Below are 25,708 nucleotides of genomic sequence, written 5' to 3' on the forward strand. Positions count from 1 at the left end.
TCAGCAACCAGACGACGGCTCCTGCAGCTGCTCACGTTACCAGAGAGGAGGGGTGGTGCGAAGGAGGGCATATTTCTGGTGCCCTCTAGAGTTCCAAAGTGGGAATTGAATTTATTTCTTTTTAAATGTTCTGCTTGCTACTATCTTTAGCCTTTTTTCCTCCTTTACAGTGGGTAATTGAGTGAAGGGATTAGAAAAATAGAAAGGACCATTTAATTGTTTGTATCTGATTAAAAAAACAGCTTTTGAGTCTTTTAGGATTTATGAGTTGCTAGATCTCTTAGGTTAGAAAAGGACATGGAGTCCACTCCTAGTACACTTAGTTCTGCATCTAATGTGTTGATCGGACCAGTCTGCGCTTCTAGTTATTCTCTTAGTCCTGTGTCTTCTTCTGTTTGGTCTTCACTTTAGAGTCATTCTTGAATGTGTTAATCAAAAATTATGATTTAATGTGTAATATGTTGGTTTTAAGGCGGTTCTGTAATGTGCTAGGCAGTAAGAACAAATTTTCCTTTGTTCTGTTGAAACTGATTATAAAATATTAGTGAAATCAGCAACACAGTGTAGTGAGCCCACTCATAGTTTTTATCATTGTAACTTGCAGTTCTCTGTCGGGAGTGGTTCATAAGTCTGGTAGCATGTAGTTAAATATTAAGTCTAAAATGGTCCAAAAGATAGTTAGTTGAAAGTAAATATTTGTTGACTACTGTTATGAAGGATGATGTGAGGATGGCAACTCATATTAAAAACCTGTTATTCTAGGCACAGTACAGAAAACTTGGGTGTATTCCTTTAATCTTGACAAGTAGCATGATAGGTAATAATAATAGCATGTATTGAGTACTTTGTGTATGCCAGCTTAATGGTAAACTAAGTTTTTTTTTTTTAAGTTTATTTTGGAAACTTTGAAATTTATGAGTAAGAACAGTATACCGAATCTCTATTTACCCATCTCCTACATTCTAAAATTGCCAACATATGTCCAGATAATATATTTACATCTTTTTTTTGTCAGAGAAGTTGTGGGTTTTTATAGAAAAAACCATGCATAATCTAGAGTTTCTATATCGTACCCTATTAAAATTTTGTATTAGTATGGTAATTTGTTACAGTTGATGAAAGAATATTTTTATAACTGCTATTAATTGTACTCCATGGCTTACATTAGGGTTCACTGCTTGTGTTGAACAGTCCTGTTTTTTTTTTTATTGTTGTTCCAAGCTAATTTTTTTTTTTTTTAACATGGGCAGGCACCGGGAATTGAACCCGGGTCCTTGGGCATGGCAGACAGGCACTCTTACCTGCTGAGCCACCATGGCCCTCCAAGCTAATTTTTAACATGCGTTTACTTAATCTTCAAAAATCTCATTCAAGTCCATACTGTTTTTATTCCTAATTTGGTAGAGCAAAGATTTGAATTTAAGCAATTTGATTATAGAGCCTAAGTTCAGCAAAAAAGCTATACTGCTTTAAATCACAGTGAATAAATTCCAAGATTTAAATCTGTTTAGCCTATGTTCTTTTACCACTTAGACAACAGTACATAGACATAAAATGCCTGAATCTTCCTGAATACCCTTACTTAAATAAGAGAACCACAGTTATCAGTAAGGTTTTTTTGCTGTCTTGTTTCAAAACTAGTAACAGGGTCTACTTGAAACAGAAATATATTCTGTTTTTCAGTGTGTCTGGTAATAATTTACAGTCTGTAACTTTTTCTTAAACGTTGTGACTTGAATGAATTTAATTTTCCATTGAGTTTAAAGTTATTTTTAGTCATTAATTAGATTATTCAAATTAATGGATGATGGATCAGATCTTTTAAATAAATAGGTGATGTTTAAGTTTTTTTAACTTTTTATTGTGACATGTACAGGTCAAAATTTCCTAGTTTAACGACTTCCAAGTATATGATTCAGTGGTATTACATTCAAAGTGTGGCACTATCACCAGCATCCATTACCCAAACTTTCATCATCTCCATTAGAGATTGCATCCATTAAGTAATAAGTACGCTCCTCATCCCCTCATACCTACTGTCTATCTCTATGTGCTTAGTCTAGGTTTTTCATATAAAAGAGATCATAGACTATTTGCTTTTTTGTGTCACTTACTTTATTCAACATTATATTTTTAGGGTACATAATGCATGTATTAACTCTATTCCTTTTTACAGCTAAATAATATTCCATTGTGTATGTATACCACATTTTGTTTATCCATTAATCTGTTGAAGGATATTTGGGACGCTTCCACCTTTTGGATGTTGTGCATAATTCTGAACACTATTACAAATACCTGTTGAAGTCTCTGCTTTCAGTTCTTTGGGGATATATATCAAGAAGTGGGATTGCCAGGTTATATGGTAGTTCTTTGTTCAACTTTCTGAGGAATCACAAGACTGATTACCACTGTGGGTGCATCGCTTTACAATGCCAGCAATGATTATGACAGTTGTAATTTCTCTGAATTGTTGCCATTGTTTATTTCTGTTTTTTTCTTTCTTTCTTTTTTTTTTAAATAATTCCAGTGAGTATGAAGTGGTATCTTGCGGTTTTGATTTGTATTTCTCTGATGATCAGTGAAGTGGAGCATCTTTTTTTGTGCTTATTGGCCGTATGTATATCTTTGGAGAAATGTCTTTTCACTTTCTTTGCCCGTTTTTTGATTGGTCTGTTTTGTTGTTGAACTTTACAGTTCTTTATATATTCTTTATATATAAATCCTTATCAGAAACACTATTTCCAAATATTTTCCCCAATTCTTTAGATTGTCTTTTTACTTTCCCAGTATTGTCTTTTTTTTTTTTTTGCATGGTCAGTCACTGGGAATTGAACGCAGGTCTCTGGCACAGCAGGTGTGAACTCTGCCACTGAGCCACCGTTGCCTGTTCCCCAGTATTGTCTTTTGATGTAGTGTTTTAATTAATGAGGTCCATTTTATCTTTTTTTTTCTTGCTTTTGGTGTGATAGCTAAGAAATCACTGCCAAATCCATTATTAACAAAGGTTTCCCACTATGTTTCCTTCTAAGACTTCTATGGTTTTAGATGTTATGTTTAGGTTTTTGATCCAGTTAGAATTAATATTTGTATATAGTGTGAGGTAGGGATCTACTTTCATTTTTTCCAAGTGGATATCTATTTTTCCCAGCATCATTTGTTGATGAGACCGTTCTTTCCCCAATTAATGTACTTGGTTTCTTTGTTGAAAATCAGTTGGCCATTGATATGTGCATTTCTTTTTGGACTTTTGGTTCTATTCCATTGGTCTGTGTCTATTTTCAGGTCAGATTTTTGTGGCTTTGTAGTAAGTTTGAAATTGGAAAGTATGATACCTCTAACTTTGTTCTTTTTTGGTATTGATTTGGCTGTTTTGAGCTCCTTATAATTCTATGTGAATTCAAAAGTCAACTTTTCCATTTTTTGCGAAAAAGGCTGCTGGGATTTTGACAGAAATTATGTTGAATCTGTAGTTCACTTTGGGTAGTATTGACATCTTAGCATTAAGTCTTCATATCGACATCTTAGTATTAAGTCTTCAAATCCTTGAACGTGGAATGTTTAGCTATTTATTTAGGTCTTTAATTTATTTCAACAATGTTTTGTAGTTTTCAGTAGGCAAGTCCTTACCATCTTGGGTTAAATTTATTCCTAGGTCTTTTCTTTGAAATGCTATCATGAATGGAATTGCTTTTTGATTTTCTTTTTAAATTGTTCTTTGCTGCTGTATAGTAACAACTAATTTTTTTGGGGGGGGTGGTATTTAGCATACATGTTTTATTTTTGTTTTGCTTGTATGTGTTTTATTTTCATTAAATTAGGATCTCTGCCAGCGGTTTTTTCAACTTGGTAACTAAATCATTGTCACACTTTAAAAAAGTAGATCTAATATATAGAAAACACTAGAGCAGACACCTATTTATAAATCCCAGCTATGGTAGAAGTTTTGCTGTATTTTTGTAAGAGCCCTCATTTTCTCTCCCTCTCTCTCAAGAAAATAAGATATTAACGATGGGTAAAGTTCATACATCCCCATTCCTTTCTTTTCCTGAGCTCCTCAGAGATAACCACTACTAAGACATTACTGTACCAAGTCTCATTCATCGCAACTGATTTTTAAGTGTTAATCATGTAGGCTGTAACTTTGCTGAATCAGTTTCTTGTGGATGTTTGGAATCTTTTATTTAAAGGATCATATCTGTGATAAGGGATGGTTCTACTTCTTCCTTTCCAATCTGAATGCCTTTTATTTATTTCTCTTGCTTAATTGCTTTGGCCTGGGGTGATGCTTATTTTCTCAGTCCATGTTTTCATGAAAGGTTCACCTTAGAATTTTTTTCTTTGTTCATGTTTAGAAGACAGTTGGAGATGAACATTAATCTGGATATTTCTGTAGTGTGAACACATGTATATAAGTGGAAAGCAATGGCACTTTTATGTAATACCAAAATATGGTTCTTGTTTTAGATTATGGTTTAGCTCAGAATTATATAAATTTCATTACTTAAGAATATCAACAGATTGTTCTGTAATGTGCAGTACAGTAAGATGAAAATAACCTGACAATTTCTAATTGACCTTGACTAAATAAATACATTGTTTGTTTTATTTTTTGAGCACTATGGGCTAGGTGCTTTTAGGCGTGTTTAGAAGCTATCTAAATGGCACCTTTCTTTATTGCATCCTTAATAGTATGCATACTTTTTTCCTCCTAGCTGTCCTTTTTAAACAGTTAGGGGTCCTTATTCTTCTGTGTTTTACTTTTACATAACTTTTTGGGCTGGACTTCTGGACAACCCTGAGTCACTCAGGTATCAAACATATGCTGACACATTAATATTTTAGAATATGTTATGGTAAGAGAGCTATACATGCTATCTTTTATAGAACAGTGTTCAAGTTCTTAAAGTTTTATTGTGTTTTACTCTTCTTTGTAAAGGTGGAGGTGTAAAAGTGCATCAATATAATGCATTTGAGACAAGTCAAGTCTTTGTCACAACACAAACTCCTGACTTCTTCCCGGAGAGAGAACTCTCCTTCTGTTAGTATTTCTTGTTCTTTTTTCCTATAGGAGTGGAAAATTTCATATCATTTGAATAATAGTCATAGGATACCTAAAGTGGTAATATTTTACATTTTGTGTTAGTCGCTTGCCAAGATGTTGGAATGTTGGTGTGGTTCTTTAGCTATATTGGGGTCTAATGTGGAAAGGAAACTGTTGGAGACTTAAGAGAGTTCTGGAAGGGTAACAAGTTAATTATCCATTTGTTTCCACCTGAAAAAGCCTTTCTCACCCTAGTATTGCTAGGGAATTTATAGTATGATAGGAATTTGGAATCAGATAGACCAGGGTTCAGATCTGCCTTGCCCATAAAGAACTTTTGAGGGAGGGAACTATTCTAAAACTAGAATGTGGTGATGGTTGTACAAGTATATATATTTACTAAAAATTATCAAACTTTTCACTGAAAATTATTTTTTTAATTAAAAATTTTTATGGTAGCATATGTAACACAAAATTCTGTGTTTTAATTATTTTTAATTGCACCAATCAATGTCATTAATTACATATTGTTGCTATCACCACCATCCATTACCAAAACTCTCATCATCCCTCACAGACATCATGCCAGTCAAGCTATAAATCCCCATATGCCTCTTCTTCTTGGCCTCTGGTAACCTCCACTCTATCTTCTGTCTCCTTGACCTTGTCTATTCCAGATGTTTCATACAAGTGCAGTCATAGACTTATTTGGTCTTTCGTGTCTGGCTTATCCCACTTAATACAGTGTTTTAAGTTTTATTCATGTTGCAGCATGCCCAGAACTTCATTGCTTCTTACGGCTGAACATTTTTCCACTGTATTGTTCATCCATTTATCTAGTTATGAATATTTGGCTTGTTTCCCCCCCCGTTGACTACTGTAACTGGTGCTTCTGTGAACGTTGTTGTACAAACATCTCTTCGAACCCTCTTTTCAACTTTAAAATAAGTAAATTTTATGGTGTGCAAATTACGCTTTGCTAAAATTGTTAAAACAACAACAACATTTTACCCTACCGTTCACCGGTTTTGTGTTGTGTTAGATCACTTAACTGGAGCCTTAGTTTTCTCATTTGTCGAATGAGTTTAGTAATGCTCGCTTTCCTGAGGTTGCTATGAGTTGAGAATTGAAAATAATATAGGGGATGTGACTGGCCAATAATAGGTACTCAGTAACAGCTACAATCCTTAGCCTGTCCATCTTTATGGACTCAATGTTATGAATTTGTTTCTGTCACTGTAAACTTAATGAGTGCTCACCTGATATTTGAATAGAAGGATTTGTGTATTCTCTGACTGACTTCCTTTACTGCCTCCTTTTTTACTCTATCAATATGTAAAAATGCTCTGTTCTCCAGAATCTCTTTATTTCTAAACTACTTTATTCTTCCCTTTCCTTATATTTTTCAAAAGAAATTCATCATCTGATTTGTACTCTTAACAGTACCAAATTTGTGACTACGAGTAACCTAATTGTCAAACTGCCTTTTTTTGGTCTTAATTCTATAACATTTGAAGGCTAATGTTTTATTCCTTAAAACTGTCGTGACTTCTGAGACTGAACTTAAGATAGTTTCATACTTCTCACTCATCCTTCCCTTATTAAACTGTCACATGTTGAGACCGTTAAGTTTCCTTATTTCCTTAGGTCCTGTTCTCAGCCCTCTTGTTTTGTTTTCTGCTTTCACCCCAGTCCATCATGTTAGAAAACAGTTTATTTACAAGGCAATTTTTTCCTGTTCCTTACTCTGGTCTACATCAGATTGTTTTTTTCTAATGTACAATCTAATCATATCACTATCTTGGCAGAAATTTTGTTACATTAAAAGAAAATACAAGCTAATTCTAGACTTTTAAAACCCTTAAAAAGAAGAGATTAACCAAGAAGTATCTTTTATGTATGATTTTTAGGTAGGTTTTCACTGTTTAGTTTCAGGAGACACATCATGTAAATGAATAAATATAAACAATTTAATAAGCAGTATACCGCAATGAAAAATAGTAGGTATACATATCAGAAAGGATAGATCGTCAAGGAATTTTTGTCATAAAACTAAAACATGCTTTAGAAAATTTTTAGGTAGTACAAAAATATGTGACATAGAAGTTCAGAGTTTCTCCATAATCTAACATCCTTTGAATTCACTATTCGCGTTTTTGTATATGATTTTTTCTTGTGCATCATGCTAATGTTTTGCATATATACTATCATTATTATCAACCATTGGTATATTGTACACAAATCTGACATTGTAATGCTTTGCTTTCCTTGTGTTGCAGAAGTCTTGATCTGCTCTGTGAATTCCAGTGGTCATTCTTTTCATACTTCTCAGTTCTATTTGCTTGAGAGGCAGTATGATACAATGAGAAGTATATGGACTTTTGTAACAATCTGGGTTTGCCACCTCATACCTGTGCATCATAGTTTTTTTTTTAATTAGAGAAATTTTGGATTTATGACACAATCACGCATAAAGTACAAGATTCCCATGTACCACCGTATTGCTAACACTGCATTGGTGTGATACGTTTGTTAGAATTGATAAAAGCACATTTTTACAATTGTACTGTTAGTGTAGTCCAAGATTTAACTTAGGTTCAATGTGTTGTACAGTTGTAGTGCCAAATGAAATTCACCTGACTATGTAGAACAGTTTAGTCATCTACAAAGTGGGATAATAATGTATTTAAGATATCAGTTTAAGATGTATTTCAAGGTAGATGTCATGAGCTTGGTATCAAGCATGCCTTTTATAATTTATAGTTGTACTTATTGTTATACTATTGATATGTAATGATATTCAGAGATGAACGACTCTGACTCAGTATGTGAAAGGATTGAATAGAGGCTGCAAGTAAAAGAGATAAAGTAAAATAAATAAAAAGAAAAGTGAATTAAGAATTATTGTGTGTTCTCTTCAGAGTCATTTAAAAGTAACTTCAATATTTATTAGATATGGAAAATAAAAACTGCACTAGGGGTCACAAATAGGTTAGTGGTTAGGATGCCCACTCCTGGACTCATGCACCCAAAAAACAAACAAAAAAACCTGCACTGAATTGTAAATGGTAGTATTGTGTATTATCCGAAATCCATTATCCTTCATATTCTCTTTGCATTCCTTTGATTTTTTTAACAGCAATTGGGGATATGTATGTAAAGAACATACCTCTGGGTAAAGTTTGTCATTTAATGGAAAAGTTGAGTTTCAGTCTTATTAAACTGAGGTAATAGATTTTTAAGGAGTAATCTATTTGAGAGAAATAGATTTTTAGTATCTGAATCTAGCTTTTTCAGTATGGTTGCATTTACTTCTTAGTGCAAATATTGTTGTTTCTTTAGATTAGATGAAGTCTTACTCATGGGATAATTGAAGACATATAAATAAATTAATATGTATTTTATTTTATTTTTTTTGGCTTTTAAATAAAATTTATTATGTTGCAAGCTTACAAGGACAGAGAAATGTCCAAATTAAGGCATTCAAAGAAAGATACCTTAACTCCAAAGAAAGGGCCAATGACATTCAGTGTTTGTCCTTTAGGTGGGAAGGCACATAGTGACATCTATTAGCTTTCTCTTCTTATTTCATAAGACTTCCTTAGGGGCATTTTCCTTCTGCTATCCAAAGGTCTCTGGCTGTGTGAGCTCTGTTGGCTCTGTTCTCTCTCCAAAGTGTTTCCTCTTTTAAAGGACTCCAGTAAACTGATCAAAACACACTGGGAATAAATAGGTGGAGTCACATCTTCATCTAAGCAAAGGGTCACACCCACAATTGGGTGTGCCACAACTCTGGAGATAGTCTAATCAAAAGCCTCTGCCCTACAATCTTGAATTAGGATTAAGAAATATGTCTACCCTGTACAAGATTGAATCAGAATTAAAATGTGGCTTTTCTGGGGTACACAATACTGTCAAATTGGCTACTACATTCTGTCAATGTAGTAGCCAATTTGACAGAATTTCTTAGAATTTTGTCTGTATTGATTCTCAATTTCTTGTGGTTCAGTGGCAGTTTAATCCCACATGATAATGTGTATTTTAAAAGCTACCATGTTTAAACTTCATCTCCATTGTTTTTAAACTTTTCAGGAAAATTTGGTATAAAGTCATTATACCGGAGTCATAGATTTGAAATAGCAAGTGGTCATAAGAGTAAACATTTTCAAGATTTGTTTATAAATTAATATATGTGGTTGAAGTTTACTTCTGTTTTTGTAGTTAAAAATACCTTTAGAGAAGAAACTGTGCATTTATTGTCTTTGCTTAAGGGGAACAGAGAGATAAGTGTATGATAACCTTTTGTTAGAAATGAGATAAGGGCATATTGCTAACTATAATAATGCATATTGAATATAGAATCAATAAAAAAAATCATGACCAAACACAAAGCCAGATATAGCATTTTTATTTTGTCTTGTTTCATTTTCTGAAGAAGTTTTTCTTATTTCTTGTTATATTGGAAAGACTGAGGCCAAAGGATGATGTGACTTGTCCTAGGGTATACAGAAAGGGAAGAGTAAAACTAGAACTTGCGGAGGGTAAGGTAGGGAGTGGAGCAAAAAAACCCGGAAGATTATTCATATTTTTTCATTAGGGAAAGGGATAAATTTCAGGTAGGGGATTTATATATCATGGGATAACTCATAGTACAATTGAAAGTCATCTAAGAAGTCAATGATGTAGTTGGATTTAACTTTTAAAATGATCTTTAGTTGTTCTTGGGAATATATTATGTAATAGCAGTGATAGAGCAGAACAATGATGGTAGATTTCTAGGGCTAGAGGATTTTTAGTGGAGGTGCATGGGAGTGGGCAGTTTTAAGTAGAATAGATAAGACTTAGTAATGGAATGGTTGTGGGTGAAGGAAGAAGAAATTAAAGATGACTTCCAGATTTCTGATATGAGTAGCTAGACATATAACTTGCTGAAGTGACAGGGACTGGAGGAGGTACAGATTTGGGGGGAAAGAGCAAGTTAAAAATAACTAGATAGAGTAGGCAGTTTTTAGTGCTTTGAGACCTCTTGGTTGAGATAAATTTAGAATTTATCCTAAATTATTATTGGGCTATCGAGACAGTATTTAAAATCCTGGGAATGGTTGAGATCCCCACTGAAAATTAAAATTATTTGAAGTACCTTGCAGTTAAATTTTGGTCCTGTGGAACAGAAGAGATTGTTCCTAGCCCCTAGAAATCCTACCCCCTAGAGATACCTGAATGAGTTAATTGATTCATTCATTTATTTATTAAATGAAAGGGAATTTTGTTTAGAGTCTGCTATAATCTTTTTTTTTAATTAAAAAAAAATTAACACAACATTTAGAAATCATTCCATTCTACATATACAATCAGTAATTAATATCATCACATAGATGTATGATCATCATTTCTTAGTACATTTGCGTCAATTTAGAAAAAGAAATAGCAAGACAACAGAAAAAGAAATAAAATGATAATAGAGAGAAAAAAATATAAAAAAATATATTAAAAAAACAAAACAACAAAACAAAACAAAAAAACAAAAAAAAACTATAGCTCAGATGCAGCTTCATTCAGTGTTTTAACATAATTACATTACAATTAGGTAGTATTGTGCTGTCCATTTTTGAGTTTTTGTATCCAGTCCTGTTGCACAGTCTGTATCCCTTCAGCTCCAATTACCCATTATCTTACCCTATTTCTAACTCCTGATGGTCTCTGTTACCAATGACATATTCCAAGTTTATTCTCTAATGTCGGTTCACATCAGTGGGACCATACAGTATTTGTCCTTTAGTTTTTGGCTAGTCTCGCTCAGCATAATGTTCTCTAGGTCCATCCATGTTATTACATGCTTCATAAGTTTATTCTGTCTTAAAGCTGCATAATATTCCATCGTATGTATATACCACAGTTTGTTTAGCCACTCGTCTGTTGATGGACATTTTGGCTGTTTCCATCTCCTTGCAATTGTAAATAATGCTGCTATAAACATTGGTGTGCAAATGTCCGTTTGTGTCTTTGCCCTTAAGTCCTCTGAGTAGATACCTAGCAATGGTATTGCTGGGTCGTATGGCAATTCTATATTCAGCTTTTTGAGGAACTGCCAAACTGCCTTCCACAGTGGTTGCACAATTTGACATTCCCACCAACAGTGAATAAGTGTGCCTCTTTCTCCACATCCTCTCCAGCACTTGTCATTTTCTGTTTTGTTGATAATGGCCATTCTGGTGGGTGTGAGATGATATCTCATTGTGGTTTTGATTTACATTTCTCTAATGGCCAGGGACATTGAGCATCTCTTCATGTGCCTTTTGGCCATTTGTATTTCCTCTTCTGGTAGGTGTCTGTTCAAGTCTTTTTCCCATTTTGTAATTGGGTTGGCTGTCTTTTTGTTGTTGAGTTGAAAAATCTCTTTATAAATTCTGGGTACTAGAGTCTGCTATAATCTTGAATGAAATGTTAGCAGCTGACTCTCTGAATTATGAATTAAATGCTTCTTGGAGCTCTTTTAAAGCCATAGTCGGCCTTGTTTTAGATAGCAGATAAAGAGATTAAAAAAAAAAGACTTTGTGGGTAGATTTTAAGCAGCATAAGGGCATACTCTCTCTATCATATATTTGTCATTTATCCTGTTCTGTTTTCCCAGTTCCTCAGAGATTTAGTAACAGAATTTATTAGTATTACTCCAAACACATTCTGTGCATAGATTAACATACCTGTAAGATTTAGATAGTAATGTGGTTAAAATGTATGCATTTTAAAAATGTATATTTTACTATACTTATCTTTCTGTAACTTGTCGCTTTTTAATTTAGTGGTATGTCTTAGGTATCTTTGTTAGTACATCAACATCTATATCTTTTTAACTCTTGTATTGTATTTTATGGAATACAGAACAGTTTTAGACATTCTCCTACTGATGGGCATTTAGCATCTTTCATTTTTTTTGGAAATGTCCTTTCCAAAATAGTTGCTTTTGCTATTGTACTACTATAGTCATTACATTTTCATCAGTTTCTCCACATTCTTGCCAGCACAGGATATTATCAAGTACTGAGATTTTGTCAATTTGATATGTGTTCCTTCTAGTATGGTTATCAATTCTTTGCTGTATCTGTTTCAGTGTGCACATTTCTTAAACCTTATTTATGGTATTTGATAAGGAAACATTTTTTGAGTAATGGGAAAAATCCATTTAATTATTGCAAGAAATAGGAATAACTACAATAGGAACTATGCACAGCTTTTATGCAAGAAGCTATAAATGATAATGTAGGGCATAGAAGAAAATCTGGGTGGAAAGCCTGACTAGGAAGACTTAATAATATAAAAATGTTCATTTTTTTATGATCAAATCTCTCAATTCAGTGAAACCCTCATCAGTTCCCATCAGGATACATGACTGTGGTACAGGTGTAGAAGGTACAAAAACTATTCCATTCTCCCTGACATATAGCTTTTCCTAAAGGAAGCCATTCCTACCATGCTTGTGTGTGTGTGTGTGAGAGAGAGAGAGAGAGAGAGAGGGAGGACTTGCTTTTTGCAATTGATTTATATTGAGATTGTTCCATATTACTAAGGAAGTACATTTAGAGCTGGCTTATTTTTCTCAAGGTTGCATAATATTTCATTGTATGTCTCTGTCATCATTCATTTTAGTTGTTGTCTATTGAGACATTTAGATTGTTTCAATCTTTTGGCTTTACAGTAAATACCCTTGTATGTTTTATTTATTTCCACTTTTTTATTAGCGCTGTTTACAGAAAAATCTTACATAAAATTAAAAATTCCCATATACTATCCTACTATTAATACCATGCATTAGTGTGATATATTTGCTGTAATTGATGAAAGAACATTTTTATAATTTTACTATTAATTATGGTCCCTGATTTACTCTAGATTCATTGTTTGTGTTGCATAGTCCTATGGATTGTTTTTATTATATCTTTAAATTTTTGTTCCAGTAACATATTTACAACCTAAAATTTCCCGTTCTAACCACGTTGAAATACGTAATTCAGCGCTGTTAATTATGTTTACAAAGTTGTGCTACCGCCACCACTACCCCTTGCCAGAAGTTTTCTGTCATCCAAAATAGAAACTCGGGGCAACTTAAGCATTAATTTCCCATTCCTACTTCCACCCTGCTGGTACCCTATACTCTAGCTTCTAACTAGGTGAATTTTCTTATTTGAAATATTTCATATTTGTCCTTTTGTGTCTGGCTTATTTCAGTCAACATGATGTCTTCAAAGTTCAAACATGTTGTCACATGTCAGAACTTCATTCCTTTACACAGTTGAATAATATTCCATTGTGTGTACCACATTTTATTTGTCCATTCATTGGTTGTTGGACACTTGGGTTGCTTCCATCTTTTGGCATTTGTGAGTAATCCACTATGAGCAGCAGAATGCAATTCTTGAACATTTTATTCTTTAAAAAATGATAAGTGGGATTGGTTGGTAAAAAAAAAGTTTTTTTGCCATCCATGGTAGTTGTAGCAGTGTACATGAATTTATAATATGAGACTCACATTACATACCTTTTGATCTTTAACAGTCAGGTGAAAATTGGTGACCCTTTGTAATTTAAATATGCATTTTTAGGAGTAATTTATGTTTCCTTTTTTATGAACTGTGTTTACTTTTTTTGCCCTGTCTTGGTTTTATCTCATTGATTGTAGGAGCTCTTGTTTATATTTGTCTTCATTTTGTTAGCATGTGAATTGCAAGTTTTTTTCCTCCAGTTTATGGTTGTATATGTGTACGTGTGTTGTATTTTTTCCCATGTAGTATCATTTTTTTAATGTTTTTAAACCTTCTTAATTCCATGATTAAAAATAAAATATTTTTAATATTTCTAGTACTTTATCCTTTTTAATATTTTAGTATTTATTTTAATATTGGAGTTTATTTTGGTGTGAAACAGGAATCCAAAGAAGTATTTTCCCAGTGGCTTTCTAATTGTTTCAGTACTATTTACTGGAAAATCTGTTTCCCCATATGAAATCTTTATTATATACCATATTTCTTGGTATATTTGGGTCTGTTTTTGTTTACCTGTTCTGTATTTTACTGTTTTTATTTACTGTAGCTTTTATAATATGCTAGTTTCTTCTCTTTCCTCATCATTTTCCAGCGTTTTCCTCTTTGTTCTACCTTGTTTATTCATATAAATTTGAAAATCAGTTCATATAGTTAAAAATCCTGTTCATATTTTTATTGGGATCAAAGTAAATTTATAGATTAATCTGGGGAAAATTGATATCTCTTTTAGTGAATCTTATCTAATTAGGATTGTTTTTGCTGTTAGTGTTATGAAAAACTCATGGATTTAAACATTTTCTGTGTTTGAATTCATTACAGTTGTTCTTAATGAAGTTCAGATTATCTCATCTTTGGTTAAAGCCTATTCAGATGGGCTACTGAGTTCTTAAAATACAATCCTAGATGTCTTTGATAACTTCTTTACTATCTGGTATAACAGAATATTCTGTGAATATCCTGCTCAGACCTACAATAAGCCATTTCTCTCTGGAGCCCTGGTACCATTTCGTTGGAAATGTTATTTTGATCTATTATATTTTAAGATTCTACATGTTTTTAATGTGAGGAGTGCTGTTTTTCCTCCTGTGAATATTTTTTTTTAGCATTGTTTTTGTTTCATGCATCTTCTTACCTTTCTGAAGACATTAATGATTTTCTTTAAATAAGAGTTTCTTTTCCTTGAGCCTGGCTGCCGTGTCTTTCAAGTGGAATTTTTCTGTTTGGTTTCATCCCTATCCTTCATATCTTTTCTCAACTGTCATGTAATCCTTGATTGTCTCTTCATTAGAAATGCATATCTAAAAGCTGATTGGATAGTCTGAGTCCTTGGGGTTCAAGGATGCTTATTGACTTCATGCACTGTTATGAGTGATCTGGTCATAATTTGTTGGCAAATCCCCAGTGTTGTTATCCCCAGTCTTGCAATCGTAAATTCTCCTTTTTTTTAAAGATTGTCATGTTGCCCAGAAAAGTCTTTTAGTTTCCTTCCTGCATGGTGGGAATGGTCAGATTGGGTTTCAGCATCAGCACCAAATAAATGTTAGTTCATTCAAAACCACTGATTTCAATTAAGTAAGGTATAAAGGTCCTAAACTGGCCCGGCATGCCTCTGTTCAGCAGAATCACTCTTATGCTCTTTTCACAGATTAAATCTCCAAACTTGTTTGCATGGGATAGGAAATCTAGGGGTCTTTTTTTTTAATTTTTTTTTTTAGGGTCTACTTTTGAAATAACTTTCAGTTCTATTTGTTTAGTTTAGGTTTCGTTGGTACATATCTCCTTTGCATAGGAGGTGCATGATCCTGCTGGTTTCTGAACCTTTTAAGGATTCTAGTTTATAAATCTGATCGTTTCAGAACTTTCTTCGTGTGGGTTTAGGACTTACCTTTTTCAGATCTACTAAATTGTTAAGTATGAATCTTTGTATATCTGCTTTCCAGCTTCCAAAATTTTGTGGGTGTTGGATTCTTCTTTTTCCTTGTGGGATTGCCTTTTTATATTTTTATTTTTTAATTCCCGTAGTGTAGTTTAAGTGGGACCTTGGATGGAAGCAAAATTGTATGCCCGTCTTTAGTTGGATAGCTGGTTGGTGCTAATTTCTACATATTAATTTTGTATCCAGTCACTGGTAAATCTCTTGAGTCTTTCAGGTAAAAGCATCGCAGTTTGCATATAATGATAATTTTCTTTCTTTTATATTTTTAAATCTCTATTTCTCCGGTTATTTTATTTGCTGGCACCTCCAGAGTAGTGCTGTTTGATAATAATAAGTAATATACTTGTCATATACCTGACCATAATCGTAATGGTTTTAGTTTGATGATATCTTTTGGTTTGAAATTTTAGATATATTTCTAAATGAATACACTATCATATTTTATTAAGAATTTTCATTCTTAAGTTTTTAAATTTGTCATTGATTCAACTATTGTAAATATCATATTAGCTAGTACCGTGTGCTGTAGAGAATAGTTCACTTTAATCTCTGTAACTCTTAACTGGAACCTAGAAAGCTGTCTTAAGTAGATTTACAGGTGAGAAAATGATGAATGTTTTTGTTAAAGCACTTTGCAGTGCTTTGTGACTTTATTTTTTTGTAGGTTCATAAGCTTTTCTCAGCAAATATTGAAGTTTTCTTATGAATTTAATCAGTATATTTTAACTAACTGCTGTTTCATTGTTTATTCGTTAGAGGATCAACTATTGTATTAGTTGATTTTCATTGAATCAAAATAAAGACCATATACAACTGAAAACATTTTAAATGTGTGTTGATGGAATATCACAAAAAGGCCTAAAAATTTAGAAACTTATGGAAATCCTAAAGTATAGGCTAAAAATTGTGTGGTAATTGTCTAGGAATTAGCATGCTAAGTGGCTTTACATCCAGTTACCTTTTTGAATTCTAAGAAAAACCCTGGGAACCCTGTTTATACATAAAACATTGTAGCCCTTGGGTTACAATGAAACTTAAATATTTTGAATATTGATTTGTTTTTTGTTTCATTGAATGGCTCATTTTAATAAGAGATGCCTTGAAGAAATTACTATTCAGAAGCCATGAAAAAAAGTGTGTAATTTATATTATTTTGTTGTTCAACACCTTAATCGCATATTGCATAGTACTTGAGAATTTTTTTTTTTAATTTTGGTAACTACATTTTTAAAAATTTATTTATTAATTAAAAAATAAAATAAAACATACATAATCAGTAATTAACAATATCATCACTTAGTTGCATATTCATCATTTCTTAGAATTTTGCATTAATTCAGAAAAAGAAATAAAAAGACAATAGAAAAAGAAATAAAACGAACACAGAAAAGAAAAAAAAAAAAGGCTATACCTACCATACCCCTTACCCCTTGCTTTCATTGATCACTAGCATTTAAACTAAATTTATTTTAGCATTTGTTCCCCCTATTATTTATTTTATTCCATATGTTCTACTCCTTTGTTGACAAGGTAGATAAAAGGAGCATCAGACACAAGGTTTTCATAATCACACAGTCACATTGTGACAGCTGTATCATTATTCAATCATCCTCAAGAAACATGGCTACTGGAACACAGCTCTCCATTTTCAGGCAGTTCCCTCCAGCCTCTCCATTACATCTTGAATAACAAGATGATATCTACTTTATGCATAAGAATAACCTCCAGGATAACCTCTCCACTCTTTGGAATCTCTCAGCCATTGACACTTGGTCTCATTTCCCTCTTCCCCCTTTTGGTCGAGAAGGTTTTCTCAATCCCTTGATGCTAAGTCTCAGCTCATTCTAGAGTTTTTCTCAATCCCTTGATGCTGAGTCTATGTTCATTCCAAGATCTCTGTCCCACGTTGCCAGGAAGGTCCACACCCCTGGGAGTCATGTCCCACGTAGAGAGGGGTAGGGTGGTGAGACTGCTCGTTTGTTGTGTTGGCTGGAGAGAGGGGCCACATCTGAACAACAAAAGAGGCTCTCTTGGGGGTGACTCTTAGGCCTAAATTTTAAGTAGACTTGACCTATCCTTTGTGGGGTTAAGTTTCGTATGAACAAACCCCAAGACTGGGGGCTCAGCCTATAGCTTTGGTTGTCCACACTGCTTGTGAGAATATCAGTACTTGAGGATATTTGAGTCCTAATTTTTCCCGCTACCTGGTTGTGGTCTTGAGCAGCATTTCCTTCTCACTGACCCACAGGATTTCAGTCTACCTAATTTTTACCCTTTATCTCCTATTTATTTAATTTTTATCCTTATTTTATTTTTTTACTTATCTGCACATACCCTGGATAAAAGGAGCATCGGACACCAGGTTTTTATAATCACACAGTCACATTGTAAAAGCTATACAGTTATATAGTCTTCTTCAAGAATCAGGGCTAATGGAACACAGTTCAACAGTTTCAGGTATTCCCCACTAGCCACTCCAATACGCTGTAAACTAAAAAGAAATATTTATATAATGCATAAGAATAACTTCTCTATTCTGAGTAGCCACTGAGACTTCTTTGGATCTCATTTCTCTCTTCTCTGTTTTGGTCAACAAGACTTTCTCATGTCCATGATGCCAGTTCCAGCTCATCCCCCAGTAGTCAGGTCCCACGTTGCAGGGGAGATTTACACCCCTGGGCACATCATATCCACGTAGTGGGGAAGACAGTGAGTTCACCTGCCGTGTTGGCTTAGAGAGAGAGAGAGCACACCTGAGCAACAAGAGAGGTTTTCCAGGTGTAACTGGGGAATTATAAATATCAGTAGGCTTAACCTCTCCTTTTAAGCTTCACAGGGGCAAGCCCCAAGGGAATTTTGCAAATACTTTTTTATTCTCTGCCTAAATTACTCTGGATATGTCAGGACATCACACTAACCTGTACATACCAACAAGTAGCTTCCTTTGTGTTTCAGCTGCCATTTTATTATTTAAAAAAAAGCAGAATTAATATTTGTTTAACTCAGGGGTTATTGTCACAATTGAGAATAACATAAAATCTTTGTACCCTATAAAACGTGTAAGTTATTGAAAGCCTTTCATATTGATTACGGTATTGCATGGGAAAGAGTGGCCCCTCAAAGTAGAACTTGGTTAACTTGAATGCTCAATGGTCAGAAAAACCGAGTATGTATAAAATAAAAAGCTAGATTGTCTTTATTGGCAAGTAATATTTAAAAAAAATAACTCTGGTAGTTAAAATAAACATACTGATTGTTTTTGCCTTCTGGCCTCTCAGTAAATATTTCAGTGTCTACTCTGTTAGGTGCTATTTTAGGCCCTAGAGGTTCAACAGTGAATAAGACAAATTTCTGACAGCTTTTGACAGTGTTTCTTAAAAAAAAGCTGGTATATCTCTTTTTGATGTCTGTAGAAGTACTTATTTTGTATCCCTCTTTTTAGTATCTGGAGATTGATATCCCTTAGAGCTATCTTTCATTATGGCTTTGTCAACTTTATATCATCTTCCAGTACTGACTCCTGTTTTTTTCCTCATTATCCAATAAGGGTAAGTTCTTTGTAGATTAAAGTGGAACCTAAAGTACGTTTTCTTGTTCACCTTTTACCTGCATTCCCTACCCCTCCTAGCAGACTACTTCTGTCAGCATACTATGATACTTATAGAATTTTTAAATGAATTTATATACAAATATAGGTAGGTTAGGGAAAATGTACTGTATATGTGTGGGTTTTTTTTTTTTTTGTTTTTTAGTGTGTATAACCTTGTATTAATATTCTGTGTTCTGTTATATTTTTTCATTCAACAGTCTTTTTTTGGAGGTCTTTTTATGCAATAAGGATCTGCCTTTAAAAATGAAATCCCTAATTTCTATTTTTTCTCATCTGCCATCACCATCCTTTTTTATGATACCATAATTTCTCACCTGGACTATTCTAACAGCCATCTAATTGGTATCAGTGTTCTTTTATACTCCATTTCCCAGGTTGTAGCCAGGGTGATATAAGTGAGATTATAATGGCCCTTTGCTAAATCTTTTCCTGTTTTCTGGTATGTAAAATCTATGCTTTTGCCTTTAGAATTCATGTTTTTGGAGGTTGTAGAGGTTTACCTGTTTTGTGTACTGGTTTTCCAGCATCTAAAACTGTGTCTTCTAAATATTGGGTGCTCAGTAAATCTTTGTTGAATGTAATTAATGAGTTACCTTGTTGGTCATGTGAATTGTTCTGTGCCAGTTTATCTATCTTATCTCATACCATTCTAATCCCATACCGGCCTACCTTGTTGGCAGCACATTGACCTTTATTCTGTTTCTTGAATTCCTCAGCATCATTCCCTCTAGGCTTTTGCAGCAACTGTTTTCTGGAATTGTGTGCAGAATTTCCTTCTCCCAATTTTCTAACAGCAAAATCTTTCTTGTCATTTCAGGTTTCATTGTAAATGTCACCTGCTTTAAGAGGTCTTCTCTGATTCACCTAAAGTAGTTACCAATTCACTCTATTTAAAAAAAATTTTAACTTAAAAAATAAAAATGTTCTAAAATGAAGAAAATGCAAATAGATTCCCCACGCATTTGCCAAAGTGGTAACTGTTTATATTAGTCTCTTTTTTATCCTTCCAGAAGCTCTTTGTAGCAGTATAAGCAAATAGCAATATTAGGTAGTCAGCCTTCTTAAACCAGTCTTTAAGAACTATGCATCCTTTAACTCCTCACATTACGGATAATCTACTCTATGAAAATGAACATAATGTGTATAAACCACTTAAGCTTCGCATCCATTTTATCTATAGGCTTAGCTGTAATCTGTAATCATCTCTTTAAGTTTTTCCTTTCTAGTTGTTATTCTCCCCTTGTAGTTTCTGAGATAGAGTAGTTCCTGTTCGGTATTAGTTTTTCTACTACGAACTGCTACACATAGCCTCATCCTCCATATGCTCAATAACTTTGTTTTAGAAGCTGTTTTCTTTTTTTGGCTCTGTACTATTCACTCTCTACCGGTCCTTTGGGTTCAGCATTGCCTGCATATACTAGGTACTCAGAAAATATTAGTTGATTGTAGCAAAGAGATTTAGAAGTTTGGCCTCTTGAATTATAGAGAACTGGTTTATGCCTCCTAGCTGTGTAACTCTGAGCAAGTTAATAAATTTAAATTTCCTAGTGATTAAAGTGGCTCAAAAATTATACCTTTATCAGTGGGTTTGAGGATTTAATTATGAAGTATATTATGTTTATTTCTGGTGTCTGCTGTAAAAAATCACCATACATACACCTTGGTGGCTTGAAACAACAGAAGTTTTTTCTTTCATGGCCATGGAATCCAGAAGTCTGATATAAGTTTCACTGGGCCCAAACCCAGGTGTTGACACTCCCTCTGAGACTTTAGGGGACAATGAGCATCAGTTCCTTGCTTCTTCCAGCATCTAGTGCCTATTGGCATTCCTTGGCTGCATCACTCTAATCTGTACCTCTGTCCTAACATTGCCTTTTCCTCTTCTGTCTTTAATCTCCCTCTATTTCTCTCTTATAAGGAGATCTGTGGTTGTATTTAGGGCCTACCTGGATAATCTGTGATAATCTCATCTCAGAATCCCTAACTTTAATACATTTGCAAAGATCCTTTTTCCATATAAGGATATAATTAGAGGTTCCAGGGATTAGGATGTGATGTCTTTGGGGGCCATTATTTAAATTACTGCATGAATATAAAATACACAGGAAAATGCCTGGTAAAAAATGGGTTTAAGCTTTTTGGACAGGGTCAGAAAATTCCACATTTTTAGAAGGATTTAATCATATGATTATGTGGGAGGTAGGGAATATGAGAAAAAAGGTATTAAAGAAAGGAAGATGAGATAAGGGAAATTGGGAATGAGACCATATAATTTTATTTGATGTAATGGATAAATGGGATAAATATGTAGTAGAGGGATTATTTTTATTTCTGATTTTGGTTATCTTTCAGTTCAAATGTATATGGGAGGATTTATGTATATTTTCAATGTTAGAGTTTATACCTTAGAGCGTCATAGAAGGGGAATTGTAGTTTTGGGAGTATACTGCATATGATTACCAAAAATGGAATAATCATCTTCCTTTTATGCTGCATAAGTTAGCATGTAAACTATATTAAATGATCAGTGAATGAGAGAAGATCAGAAAATAGATATTAAATATTTGCGTGGAAGTTAAATAAGAATAATTCTCATACAGGATAGGAAAACATGAAGAATTACCCTTTTTCTTTTTTGTTTCAAGTTAGAGCAACAAAAAGGCCATATTACACTGAGTATTTTATTCTTTTTCTTTTCTCTATCTCTCTAACAGGTTCTTTGGCATGGACACAGGTTCAGTGGAATTGACTGATCAGACTCCTGTTTTAATAGGGAACACGGCCATGGCAACTAGTCTCACGAATGTAGGAAATTCATTCAGTAATGCATCTAATTCTTTAGTTTCTAGATCTAATAAGTTTCAAAACGCAACAGTGGAAGATGATGATGATGTTGTTTTTATTGAACCTGTACAACCTCCCCCGTCTTCTGCACCAGTGGTGGCTGATCAAAGAACATTTACATCATCAAAAAATGACGAGCTACAAGGAAATGATTCTAAAACTCTTCCTTCCTCCAAAGAATTGGCTTCTCAGAAGGGAAGTGTGAGTGAGACAATTATTATTGATGATGAAGAGGACATGGAAACAAATCAAGGGCAAGAGAAAAACTCCTCTAATTTTATTGAAAGGAGACCTCCAGAGATTAAAAACAGAAGCAATGATGTGGATTTCTCCACTTCAAGTTTTTCAAGAAGTAAGGTAAATGCAGGAATGGGTAATAGTGGTATCACCACAGAACCAGACTCTGAAATTCAGATTGCTAATGTTACAACCTTAGAAACAGGTGTAAGCTCTGTGAATGATGGCCAATTAGAAAGTACTGACGGACGTGATATGAACTTAATGATTACACATGTAACATCACTGCAGAATACCAACTTGGGAGATGTCTCTAATGGACTGCAGACAAGTAATTTTGGTGTTAATATACAAACATACACCCCATCTTTAACTTCACAGACCAAGACTGGAGTAGGACCTTTTAATCCTGGTAGAATGAATGTGACAGGAGACGTATTTCAGAATGGAGAATCTGCAACTCATCATAATCCTGGTAAGCAGTAAGTGATAGTTTATTCCATGTAAATGAATTTAATTTTTTGGCTGAGTTTTTTGTTGTAGTAGTTAGTGTGCTATCTTTTGAAATATTTTAATTTCATTTACTTATGCTTAAATTCATATTTCAGCTAATTAGAAAGATGTAAAATCTTTTATTTCTCCTCAGAGTATTAGGAAATTAATCACATAAAGTGATTTATGTCTAAAAGTATTTTAAAAAATACATCTTTTATATTCACCATTACAATAGTCTGACAATAGGGCATCTTATTTGTCATGTTCTTACTCATTTTTTTCAAGTATATTTTACTAGTATTCTTTTAATCTGAAAATGAGAATAAAAAACTGCAATTTAAGGATCAAAAGTAATATTGTATGTAATTGAATTAGATGTCTTTGCTTTCCTTGTTAATTAAAAGTATTGTGATAATAATATATACGCATCTACATATACATACTAACATATCTACCTACTTATAAAAATTTGCCATTTTAACCATTTTTATTAACTATTTATTTTGAGATAATTTCAGACTTAAAGAATACTTCCAGAAATAATGCAAAACTCATATTATTGGGAGAATACAGAACTCCAACATACTTCCCACCCAGAAACAGAGAACCACCAACTTTGGACATTTTGCACATTTGGCATCATTATATCTGTGTATCAGTCTACCTGTTTTCTAAACATTTGAGAATAGTTTGTATACATCGTGCTCTTTGAGCACTTAATACTTCCATGTGTATTTCCAGAACTGGAGTTTTCCCATAATCCAAACAGAAATACTCCACCCATTATGCATTAATCCTCTTATTCATATTTGCCCTGCCCCTGGTAAACTGTATTCTACTTTCTGTCTCTACGATTTACATATCCAAGTTATTTCATAAGTGAAATCTCACAGAATTTATCCCTTTGTGTGTGACTTATTTAACTCAACATGATGTCTTCAAGGCTCATCCATGTTGTAGCATTTATCAGCGTTTCATTAACTTATTATGACTGATTAATATTGCTTTGTATGTTTATATCACATTATATTTAGCTGCTCATTTGTCAAATATTTGGATTGCTTTCACCTTCTAGCTGTTGTGAATAATGCTGCTGGAAGCATTGATGTCATTTTCACCATTTTTAAATGTACAATGCGTGGTATTTATTATATTCACAGTGTTGTTCTATTTCACTGCTATCCATTTCCAAAACTTTTTCATTAGCCCAAATAGAAACTCTATTAACCAATAAATCCCTAGTTTCTGTCTCTATGAATTTACTTATTATAGGTATTTCTTATAATTGGAATCATATAAGATGTGTCTGTGTTGCTTATTCCACTCAGGATAATATTTTCAAAGTTCATCTGTATTGTAGCATGTATTATAACTTGATTCCTTTTTATGACCGAATAATATTCCATTGTATATATGTAACATTTTTTATCCTTTCATCTGTAGATGACTATTTGGTTGCTTGTACCTAGTGGCTGTTGTGAATAATACTGCTATGAAGAACTATCTGTTTGAGTTCTTGTTTTCAAATTCTTTTGAGTATATATTGAGAAGTGGGATTGCCAGGTCATATGAAAATACTGTATTTAACTTTTTGAAGTACTGCCAAGTGGTTTTGTTCAATGGTTACAGCATTTTACATTTCTACCCAGTGTGTACAAGAGTTCCAGTTTCTTGCATCCTCAAAAACGGTTATATTCTGTTTTTCTTTTTAGTAATAGTTCTCCTAGTGGGTGTGGTGTCTCTTCATTTGATTTGCATTTCCTGATGTCTCATGATGCTGAGCATCTTTGGGTATACCTATTGGCCATTTATACATCTTTGGAGAATTGTCTATTCAAGTCCTTTGTCTTCTTATTGTTGAGTTATAGGAGGTCTTACTATATTTGAAATCCTTATCAAATGTACAATACAATTTCTAAATTATCTCCCATTCCATCGGTTTCTTTTTACTTTCATGATAATTTCCTTAGATGTGTAAACATTTTTAATTTTGATGAAGCCCAATTTACATGTTTTTTCTCTTGTAGTTTGTGCTTTTGTTGTCATTAAAGAATCCATTTCTAAATACAAGGTCATGAGTATTTTCTTCTCTATTTTCTTGTAAGTGTTCTATGTGTATAACTCTTATATTTAGGTCATTGATTCATTTTAAATTGTTTTATATTTGGTGTGTGTTAAGTCCACCTTTATTTTTTTGCATGTGGATATGTAGTTTTCCCGGAACCATTCATTGAATATAAATCTTCCCCATAGAATGTGCTTTGCACCATTCTCAGAAATCAATTGGCCATTGATGTTTAGATTTATTTCTGATTCTCAGTTCTATTCCATTGGTCTGTATGTGTATGCCAGTCCTATGGTTTTGATTCTTGTAGCTTTGTAAAAGGACCTCTGAGGACCTTGTTCTTTTTTAAGATTTTGTGACTATTTGGGACCCTTGCAGTGTATATGAACTTAAGTTTCTACAAAGAAAGTTGCAGGAATTTTGATTGGGATTGAGTTGAATAGTTAGATTGTTTGGAGTAGTATTGATATTTTAACAATATGTCTTCCAAACCATGAACATGGAATGCCTTTCTATTTATTTAGGTGTTTAATATTTTTCAGCATTCTTATTTAGTTTTCAGTATATAAGTCTTTTTCTGTTTTAATTAAATTTATTTGTAGGTTTTTAATTCTTTCAGATCCTGTTGCAAATGGAATTATTTTCTCATTTTCATTTCATATGTTTCATTGCTGATGTACAACAGGTTTTTCAGTTGTATTGAAGCTTTACTGAATTCATTATTAGCTCTAGTACTTTTGGATTTTTTTTTTTTAATATGTAGAATCATGTAATCTGTGGGTACAGATAGTATTCTTCGTTTCCAAGTAAGGTATGTTTTTTTTTTAATGCAATTTTATTGAGATATATTCATATACTATACAATCTATCCAAAGTATACTGGGTCCCAGTATCGTGGTTGTGGAATCATCACCACAATCAATTTTAGAACATTTTCATT

At 33.3% G+C, this 25,708-nt stretch overlaps 1 protein-coding gene across 2 annotated transcripts in view; it reads left to right on the forward strand.

The window, feature by feature from the left end:
• ZMYM2 (zinc finger MYM-type containing 2) overlaps window positions 1–25,708 on the forward strand; it is a 151,116-nt gene that overhangs the window by 1,891 nt on the left and 123,517 nt on the right. The window contains exons 3-4 of one of the 2 annotated variants that reach the window (XM_077158795.1): window positions 21,842–22,328; window positions 22,590–22,683. In XM_077158795.1, the coding sequence (XP_077014910.1) occupies window positions 21,852–22,328; window positions 22,590–22,683 (571 nt within the window). In that variant the 5' untranslated portion in view covers window positions 21,842–21,851. Of the gene's footprint in view, window positions 1–21,841; window positions 22,684–25,708 lie in introns of both variants that reach the window. The other variant, XM_077158794.1, reaches the window with a different exon arrangement.

This window comes from Tamandua tetradactyla, chromosome 4, assembly GCF_023851605.1.
Source record: "Tamandua tetradactyla isolate mTamTet1 chromosome 4, mTamTet1.pri, whole genome shotgun sequence".
NCBI classification, from domain to species: domain Eukaryota; kingdom Metazoa; phylum Chordata; class Mammalia; order Pilosa; family Myrmecophagidae; genus Tamandua; species Tamandua tetradactyla.